The 11,167-nt window shown below is 29.1% G+C and overlaps 1 protein-coding gene across 1 annotated transcript; it reads left to right on the top strand.

Moving 5' to 3' along the window:
- Positions 1 to 1,229: 1,229 nt before the first annotated feature.
- LOC125070387 (neuralized-like protein 2) lies at positions 1,230 to 2,509 on the top strand. The gene is made up of 2 exons (XM_047680232.1): positions 1,230 to 2,068; positions 2,185 to 2,509. Exons 1-2 carry the CDS (start codon positions 1,369 to 1,371, stop codon positions 2,292 to 2,294), a joined length of 810 nt encoding a protein of 269 aa, XP_047536188.1. The 5' UTR covers positions 1,230 to 1,368; the 3' UTR covers positions 2,295 to 2,509.
- Positions 2,510 to 11,167: the final 8,658 nt, after the last annotated feature.

Raw genomic sequence — 11,167 nt, 5'->3', positions numbered from 1 at the left:
AATGATTATTGAAGTACACGAATATTTTAAATTTCATTATTAAGCTTATCTTTTTACTAAGCACATAATCAAGAATGTTTGAAAATACACCCTCATAATATACTTAAACTACCGTTTTTACATGGTCATATTAATAGATATTAGCTTCTAGATTTGCTATGTATAAGTATGAAGAGCATAAAGGATTCTACTAAACTTTAAGTAAAAGTAAATTATAGTACTGAGATTTTACGCGCTAAGTTAAGTTCAGTTGACCAAATCTCTTTTCGACTAAAAGAGAAATCAAGATGTGCTGGTGGTTGTTACCAGGAGCGATTTATTTGAATTCCTAATAAAAACAGACAACCTTTGTGTAGTGCGTAATGAAACGACATTATTATGTACGAGCGCATTTTCTTTACACGATTTAATAATTTTATATGGTTATTAATTAATTTATTTCGTAATTTTTTATTTACAAATTATTTCACGTAAATTACATGTTCGTCTGACATCCTGATATTCCACTTCTAAACTTCTTACTAAATTTATTTAGCAATGAAGGGAGTACGGAGTAGTACGCCCAATATGCCAATATAGTTAAACCAGATATTATGCCAATAGCGAAAAAGATAAAAAATAATATATTTTAAAATGACGAATTCCATTCACCGATAATGTAACAAATATTCTCTCAGAGAACAATAAATTCTTCTGGGACCATACATTTTCTCAATTAAGTATTAAATTGATTTTATTATACTTAATAACATTACAATTATGACTATTGTTGAATCAAATAATATCACTATAATTCTTTTAGAGAAGAAGGAAAAAATAACAACTATTGTGCCACATCTGCGTCATCGTCTCGGCTTAGTAACTGAACTGACTGCTACTCCTTCTCCTGGTTTCTTTCCCTCTCAATATCAGAATCCATTGGAATAGGATATAGAATATCAATTCGGGCAAACCATAATAAAAATGATACCCCGGCAACTTAAGAGATATAATTTATTTTATTATAAAACACTAAACGAACATAAAATATTTTTGATCGCACATTGAAGAAAGCTAATAAACAAATAACAAAAATTAAACCCAACGTAAGAGAGCTCTCTTGTATCCTAGCCATAATTCATGACAGACGTGAAACAATTTACAACGGTCGGCTTATATTAATGGCAGCTGTCAATATTTACTGTTGTCAATGTCAATTGTCTTATTTGTTAAAGTTTAAATGAGTGTTGTAGCTGTTGTTTGTCAAAATATGCAAAATGTTATTTGCATACAATAAAATGTAAAACTCTTTATTTAGTTTCTGGAGTACGTCAGTGTTTTTACTGAAAAATAATCGTTATATAGTGTGGTAGATGTGTTAGTCGAAAAATGTTATCCCGGTTTCATCATTACCATGGTTCAAATATCATTTTATTTGAAGAAAATACGGTGGCTTACCGCAAAACCAGTTTTGCGCATGGCTTGACTTTCAGTGAAAAACCTTTGTTGCCTGGTGAAATATTCCTGGTTGAAATTGAAAAGACAGAGCGTGGCTGGAGCGGTCATATGCGACTTGGTCTTACACTGCTCGATCCACAGACGGCTGCTCTCGGCGACAAAGGTCTCCCGCAATATGCTCTCCCCGATCTCGCCAATACGGGTATGTCATGGATTTTCCCAATATCAAAATCCCAAAACAATGTAATTAGTACCTTCGAACTTGTTAATCAGGGCACTAGTAGTCGTCGTGATAACGAAACGAGACTATCTATACTTGGAGACGGACATAGCGTGCGAACTCCTAGAGGATATATTTCTAAAATGATACTTAGGCCACAAAACCTTACCCAAAAAGGTACACCTCAGGGTATTTTGCCAATGGACGCAGGAAGTCGAATTGGCGTAATGTTCGTCCCTTGCCCTAAAACTAGTAAGGATGAACCAGATTTAGCAGAAATGCATTTCATAATTAATGGTGAAGAACAAGGCCCCTGCACAAAAACTATACCTTATACAAGTGGGCCACTTCATGCAGTTGTTGATGTTTATGGAACTACAAAACAAGTGAAGATAATACAACTCTATGGAGGTATGTTATATAGTTATAAATATTTTATTTATGGCAACAAAAATAAAATAAAATAATAGTTTATTGCCAAAATGACTTATTTATTAATAGCTAATTCTTAAATTTTGTTTTTTCAGTGAAAACTCTCCAAAATGTGTGTCGAGATGCTATTCTCCAGTATGTGAAAAATGGTTCAGTAAAATCCCTACCCTTGCCACAGTGTTTGAAAGATTATTTACTTTCATAGGATTTTTAAATAAGGAACATTATATTGTGATGACAATAAGGCTGTTTAAAAGTTTTATATTCCATTGGAACAAGTATTTAAGTGTTTTTAAATATTAAAAAGAATTGAATCAACTTAATTTATGATTGCTTATTTGAATTCAATTTTTTCATAAAATGAATTATAAAGTCATTGGTTTATAAATAAATAACATAATTTTATTAGGATCATCAAATTTAACATAAAAAAAACATCATTTGGAGTAATAATAAAAACAAATTTGTTAGTTTCAAAATAATGTTATACATCAATTTTTAATTAAGCAAGTTATTATTGAATTATTAGCATTGCTCAATCTATGATAATTAATTTTTACATAAAATTTTAATATTGTAAATTACATACAAATTCTTGTCTTGATCTAATGAAAGAACACTAAATTTTTATAAAAACTAAATTAACTAAAAAATTATGAGTAAAAAAAAGGATAAATTTTAAATTGTTCTAAAAAAATGAATAACTTTTTTGCTTCTAATAAAATAATGTTAAGTATGTAAAAAATGATCTGAATTAGTTTAAAATGCAACTATCTTATTGTTCAAAACTACCATTATTCCCCTTTTGTTTTGTTTCATCACGGAGAGGCTGTGTGATTGTGTTGACATAATGCATTCCGCTCTCTCACATGCTGTGCCCCACTCGTGGCTTGGCGTAGCTATCCTCAGGGGGCGAAAATAATGTCTCTCCCCCTTCTCCTCGCTGATGCATACAGCAGAGGCACACACCTCATGCTTCCACGGCTGAAGGGACCTACCCTTGTTCCTAAATTGACCTAACTAAAATTATACATTAATTTTAAAGTATGTATATAAAAAACAAAAAGTTGTTAATTTCATTTAATAGATTATCTATAATGTAATGTAACAAAATATGATTTAAATCATGGTTATGAATAATAAAAAATTGTACTAAAAATTAATATTTTCTTAATTCCTAATGTGTTTTTTATTTAATAGTGTTTTTTCACATGGTTGGATATCATTTAGCACATTATATTAGGGAACATTTTTATTCATCCATAAAATGAAGCTTTTCGGTATTCCACTTTTACCTTTACACAATATTATTTTGTATCCAAAAGTCAATTTTGCTATTTTAAGTTAGCAGATTACCTACTCAGTTGATAGTTTTACACAATCTTTAAACTTATTTCTCTTTTAGTAATATGTCAACCATTTAAGTCCAAATAGGTTTATAGAATGTGAACTACAAGATCTATGCCATTTTAATGTTGTAAATATTAACTAATTGTTTTGTGTTACTATTTTGTTATTTATATTCCTTGCACATAAGTAATGAGAGCTAATTTGAAGAAATATGTATTTATATGCAGCTCACATTCAACTTTATTTATTTATGGTTTTGATATTAATGAAATTGTTACACAACACAACATTTAATTATTGTAATTTTCTGAGCTATTTTATATTAAAATAAAAAGAAATATGTTTAATTTATAATATTGGCTTTAGAATGTATGTTGATTTTTATAGTATTCATAATGGAAGATAACAAGTTTTTTCTTTTATTAGAAAGACAAATATTTAAAATATTTAAGGATTCCTGTATAAAATATAATTAAAATATTTTGTTGTTGTTAATAAAATAAAATAGTTTTTTTTTTTTTAATAATATCTAACATCTCTTTTTTGGGTTAAGTTGTCTAAATATTTTTTATTTATTTATTTAGGAATATAAAACCATGATGTGTTGCTTAATGGCACAAATTTGCAACTTTGTTTTGTTTTTTTTTTGTAATTGTTACAATATATATTTTTATTTTATATTTATTTACTAACGAGTAGCTCAAGCATTCATGTATGTATTATTTTATGACTGATTTCAAGATAAAAATAGCCTTTTAAATTAATGTAATCTAGTATGAAATAAAAAACAAGCAGGTTACGAATAGGTAGTATATTACATAACATATAATATATATCCATAATTTATCAAATGAACATTTTTAAGATTTTACACCAATAATAAGTAGTTATTTATTACCGAAACAGCTTAGTCATAACTTATAAAGTTCACAATCAGAACCTTTGTAAAATGACTACTTAGCACTTATACTTGTAATTTCACATTTATGTAAATACATTAAACTCAAAATAAATATTTTGAGTTTCAGAAAGCTATTGTGTCAATTATAGTTGTCTTTATATATTATTTAAATTTATTTATTACCTAAAGTATGAATATTTTAGCTAAAAATGTTATGAACATAATAAACTAATTGCTTTCTTGACGCTTGAAGGGCAACGATGCGTATATGATACCTATATTGTAAATAGGTAGGAATTAAAACTTGTTTTAGATAATTAATAAACTATTTATTTTTTTACCTATGTATTTATTTAAAGTTTTATTTTCAATTTGTTTTTCATCATTCGGTAAGTAGGTATAGGTGCTATTTCATTTGGTTGTAATTACTATAGTATTTTAAACTTGATTTTCTTTTCATTTGAAAATGTTAAAAGTTGTGTTATCGTAAATTAAAAAAAAAATCTGCAGTAAAGTAAAAGTTCCAATACTAGCCTGTGGTGTCTCATCTGCTTAAGCAGATTGGAAAGTTAAAGGTTTGGAGCTCAATACACCACGCTGCTTCAATATGGGTTGCAACAAGTCATGTGGCAGATTTATATCCGGCATATGTGGTATTCCTCACGATGTTTTCCTTCAACGATAGTTATTATTAGTTTATAAAAACGTAGTGTTCGAACCCCCAAACTTTGTTTAAGATTTACGTGTAACTTAAGTATTTATTTTAAATTAATTAGGGAAAGAAACTAGTTAACTAGTTTTACTTCGCCCATTTGCGAAACGAATACCATATAATCACGCTTAAATATATTATGATAACGACCATCATCATTGCAGTGGTATTTTTAACACGATCGAGTACGCATCTCCTTGTCCCGAATCTGAACTGCAATTAATTAATTTATAATCAATATAATATATAAAAAAGTTCAGGGCTTTGTGGAAGCGGCTGTACCTACCACCTATCCAGCTAATTATCGACACTACTTGTTATCTTAGTGTTAGTTCTCATTTCCGAAGGTTAGTGACGCATTGGTGATGTAAAAAATTGCAATTGATTATTTATTGTAGCACCAAAGTTAATTCAAAAAAATCCTACACTTTTCCAAATAAAAAAAATAATGTATCTGGGTCGGCATCGCTGACCTCTTCCTAATTTAAAATGGCCACTTATTCACTTATGCTCATCGTCACACTGATAATTGTTGAAGACCTTGCAGTTGTTTGCCCTCAATATTTAGTTAGTGGGCGACAGTGGTACGTTCCACGTTATTGATAACGCTCTTCTGAACCAAATAGTATTCGTATACAATCTCTTCGTTTTACTCTGAACTAGCACGTAGAAGTTAAGGCGTGGATATATGTGAAATAGACTCATTTGAGTAACATTTATACCATTTTTTGGTAATCATTACCAAAAAACTTCGCTTCATTGAACTATTAATTACAAGATTATTATATATTTATCATTATTATATTAGATAAAATAATATTTTTAATTAAAGAATACAACACCAATGGAATCTTAACCTTACTTTTACAATTTAACTTTCATAATATTTAAAACGATTTTTTTTACGTAATGGATACGCCCAAATTTTTCTGGCGCCCAGTAACCAGATGTGACGTGATGCTTTTACCAAGAACGGCACACTGTACCTATAGTCCAAAGACGTGCTTCGGCCTCCGAGTAAGTCAAACTAACTAGTAACTACTGCATTTGCCCATTTGGCATTTATAGTGCGGCAGAGGTAAAAGGATAGAAAACCCTAATATTTAATTTGCAATTCAATTTCGAAAATATTTTTAATTAATAATAATAATATTATTTATGTTGTATTAGTTTTTATTAGTAGAAATATAAGCGTTTCTTTTCAACAAACTAATTGTAAATATCTTAATAGTTTAATTTATTGATTAATTAAATTATATACAGTGGATTTCATTCGTCCATTCGTCTATAGTGACGTTAAATCTAAGTCCCCTGAATTAAAGCATACTATAGTATGTACAAACATATGGCTATAGCGACATTGGTTGTAACGTCGAGTTCGGACGTAGCGACTGTTTTTATTGAATAGTTTGTAATAAATCTTTGGAAATCCCATGCAGATTTTGCAACCGTAGTCGGCCGCCAAAGACACAAAAGATCTTTAGACGCACGTTTACTGTTAAAGAAAAGGCGGAAATCGTTTCAAAATTGAAAAATGGTGCAAACAATGCTGATTTGTGCAAATAATACAAAGTTTCGCATTCAACAATATCTACGATGTGGAAAAACCGTGATAAAATATTAGAGTGCTTTGAGTCCATATCTTTAAAAATCTGTTAAAAGACTGTATCTTTTTGCCTTTACCTGTAACGACATCCGGATGTAACGACGAAATAACAGTGGTCCCTTCATCGTCGTTATATCCGTATTTATTACTGTATTATGTTTTTTCTATATATATTGACACATTTTTAAATAAAGTCATTCCGTTCCAACAAGTATGCTAGAAGAAGAAACACAAGTAAGTTAAGGACGAGTACCTCTACAATTATAATCTAATTTGTAAGTCGAGTAGGTATATTCAAAAAAAAATAACAAAAGTATTTTGGTCTTTCATCCAGTATATTTTTGACTATAGTACATAATAAAAGGATTCCTTCTTTATTTAGGCTTTGCCCAACATAGGAAGAAGGAGGAGAGATATAAATAATCTTAGATTATGAATACGTCAATTACATGTTATTTACTATTAAATAGCTCTTTATTAAGTACTATAAACAGTTCTTGATTAATATATCTTTTCTATAATATAACACCATGTCACTTATCTATGTACTAAAATGCGCTCTAATTTTACTACCAAAGTTCCGATATCAACATCCCCTCTTATAAAATCCTATTTTAAAATCTATAATGAATAGTTGCAAATTTTAATTGAATTTGAACAAAGACATTGCATCCATTTCTTAAAAAAATATTTAATTTTTTTTTTATTCTGTACCAACAAGGTACAGAATTAAAGAAAAAGGTGAAAAATGGTGTGAAAACTTTTATAAAATAACTAATATATATAATAAATTTTATAAATAATGAAAGTTAACTACAGTTGTGGTTATTACCCTTTTTTCTAAAAATAGAAAAACTTTGCTCTTTTTTCTCTAGATATTTTGGGAACTTACTTACGAGCTTCTCATCGTACCTCTTATGAAGTTAATGTGTATCTCCTGCGCCACTTCTTGAACAAAACATTGTTCGTAATCATAAATAAAAGGCACCGGAGTTTGTGGAAAATATGAATTGTTCATTTTATATTAGACTTAGAAAGCAGAAGTTTCGCCCGAAATCTTTTTTACGCGAATTAAAAGCATTTTACTATAAGTGCAATGTGGAGTGGAATCCAGAGAGTTATTAATAGTGATTAATTATGAAAGATGTGTTTTGCTACCTCAAATGAAAATAGAATAACAAAATCGAATGAATTCGCAACTTTCTTTAAAAACTTTGTTTAGTAAACTAGTCGAAGAGGGCGAAAATGTCGAATCAATGTAGGTCCTCTGAACAATGTATTTAAAAAAAAATACTTTATAGTTTTAGTAACAATCATTATTTACTACAAAACATAATATACTTACAATTTCACTGCAATAAAAAAATCTTTCATCATATTATTACTGTACTGACTATCGTAAGTATGTCTCTTCTGAACCTTTAAGGTAAAATAATTTCGAAGCTTTATGAATAGTATTTGTTGTTTTTTTAAACTGGAACTAACAAACTAAATTACCTGTTTATGATATTAGTGTGATGATGATTGAATTCGTATGCTTAAATACGAATATATATAATACTATCTAACTTCGATTAAGAAATGTCGAATTTAGTACTCACTTTACTAAATTGTGAGATTTAACGAAGAATGCGGTGATTATAACGTAGAAATTGAGATTAACTATTAGTCATTATAATTGCAAGTTGCAACTAGGCATAAATCATATAGTTATCTTTTTTCACTTTTCCACGGACGTCGAGAAAGTATTATTTTCACTACATAGTTACAATATCAAACGTATGTACAATACATGAGCTGTCATATCACTGAAAACGTTTTAAAAATTGCCCCACCCTTACCGACGAGTGCACACTCTATTATCTCATTTTCATAACGAAACGACTGGCGAAAAAGTGCGTTTGGGTCAGTGTGACCCCGTGGACCCAATGTCACTTAATCTAATATTTTGGCGTAAGTAGTAGAAATAATTATAATTTGCTCCATACCGAACAGCGCACTTTCTATATTCGATAAGACGGTAATACGGCACGTAATGGAAAGAAGTCAAGTTGATACGGAGTTTCTCAAATTATTGTCAGTAAAGATATTATTCGTAAGTCTGAGGACTGTAGCATAAAACTTACAAATATATAAAGTTTGTGTCTAGACATTAAGAAAAAAACATACTACATAGTACTATTCCGAACCAAAGCCGATTAATTGGCTAAATTAGTTTAATAAAACCTACATTTGAAATTGATGTAATGTGAATAAGTTAATTGTTGTTTTTTATTGAAGCTTTTCGTAAAGAAAAGTGGTGACTCTGTGGTTAATATTGTTAGTTCATTACAAACACGTATTTTAATACAAACTAACAAAGCTTACGAGATTATTATATGACTTTGCAATTTGTCAAAATAAATAACACTTTAAAATATTGTCAATTGTAATATTAAGTTAACTACCTAAGAAATTACACACAATAAGAGTCTGTTTTTCTCAAGCAGTCTACTTAAATGAACTTATTAGCAACAAGACTATAAATATTTTCTAAAATTATATGTACCTACATGTTTATGTAATTGAGCAAATTAAAAATAAAAGTAACAAATTATTGTTGACATAAAAGGTAAAAAGTGTTATACCAAAAAAAAAAATTAAATATATTATTAGACCACATTAAGTGAAGTTTGCTACAGAATATTTATATACTTAGCCTTCTCAAGAACTGATTTCTTGGTGGTAGGACTTGGTTCAGACCCGTTTGGGTAGATACAACCCACTCATCATATATTCTACGGTTAAGCAGCAATACTATGTTTCAGTTAGAAGGGAGATTGCGCCAGAATAACTTTATAGGTGCAAGGTAAATAACATCTGTTCTTAAAGTAGGTATCGCATTGGTTAAAAATTAATATGACACCAATGTATATGGGCAGCGTTAACCACTTACGATCTGGTGGCTATTTGCCATTCTGCCTACCTATACCATAAATAACTTAATTAAATCTTAATTGATTAGATAGTGAAATGCGTCTGTGAACTAATTTTAATGTGCTTAGATTCGACTTGCGATGGCGCCCGGCCGGTTGGCGAAAATCAGTGTGACTCCCAATCCGGTGCATGACCTCTTGTTGTAACAGAACTTCAGTTTTTTGTTTTTTTTATATAAACTCAAAATGCTTGAGTTGCTAGCAGGTTGAAATATTCATAATAAACATGTCACTTTTTTCTGTTTCAGTAAAATAATATGTTTATTATTTAAAAATAACGACTAAGCTAAATGTAAACTCTTTTTGAATTGGAGGTAGTTTAAGCCTAACATGGATAAATATAAAGTCTATTCCAATCGAAGAAGGAATAAAGGTAAACAAAACTTAGATTTACGGATTCCTTTCCATGCTTTGCTGATTAATATTATATTTATTTATAACACAACACTATCCTGCTTTACTACTTAATATAAACTTTGAAAGTTACATTAAATGCTTCGTCACCATCTAAAACGATAATAATAAAATATTCAACATCCTGACCAATATCTCGTACATTTAATGTCACATATTGAAATAGGCCAAACCAATTAAAATATTATGCAACTGTTGAACAAACAAAAAGTCATTGTACTATGTAAATTATACTGTACCTTTTTTATTCGAGGTAATTTTATTTGTATTTGTACTTAGAAATAATTTTGAATTCTCGGTAGTAAAAGCTCATTATAAATTTATTATATAGAAATTAAAAGTCGTAGTTTTTAGTCTGTATATCCACGTGATAATCTAAAAGATGAGCCGCCGAAATCTAAAAGATTGGTGTGGCGTCAGATACGCAAAAACTGTCATATCATCTGACACTTTGATAAGCAACTTATCTGGAGTTTAAATGTTAGTATTTGTAGATTCACTCCAACGATAGTGACTGAATATAATTTATTATTTACACAGCTGTTGTTTTTATCAATATGACATCACACAAATGTCTGAAAAGAATTAAAATGGTTGAAAATTGAATTTAATTTTATGGCAAGAAATATATTTTTTTGTAGCTTTTTATTACGAAAATCAACATTTTAAAGTACTTTTTCTAACATAGTAGAATATTAATATTTAACAATAAACACAACATACTCCAACTTAATCATGCTTGCGCAGTGTAGGTGTTGTCTTCTTTAATGGACAGAGATCTTTTTTATATCAAACCTTCAAAGTCAAAGTAAATATAAGGTGTTAAAAAAAACTTTATGTAGGTAGTAATTGTTTTGCTGATAAATTCAAATTTGCAGAATAGTTCTATATTACTTTAATTCACTACTTTCTCGCTTTCAATAATCGTTTGCTTGTGATGACAAAGACTTTTTATTAATTTTCATTTCATATCTTCCAAATTTCTTTTTTCTTATATATAAAGGTTGGCCTTTATCACTCTAAAAAAAAAGACAAGTTTTAAATATTTGCTTTATTTATTTTTTCATACAAGTTTTAATATTTTTTTTATCAGATAGTCCAAGTAGTCCCAGAGGTAGAA

The sequence above is a fragment of the Vanessa atalanta genome, chromosome 17 (genome assembly GCF_905147765.1).
Source record: "Vanessa atalanta chromosome 17, ilVanAtal1.2, whole genome shotgun sequence".
NCBI classification, from domain to species: domain Eukaryota; kingdom Metazoa; phylum Arthropoda; class Insecta; order Lepidoptera; family Nymphalidae; genus Vanessa; species Vanessa atalanta.
The sequence above is the reverse complement of the archived record's forward strand: the minus strand, read 5'-3'. Positions and strand labels throughout refer to the sequence as shown.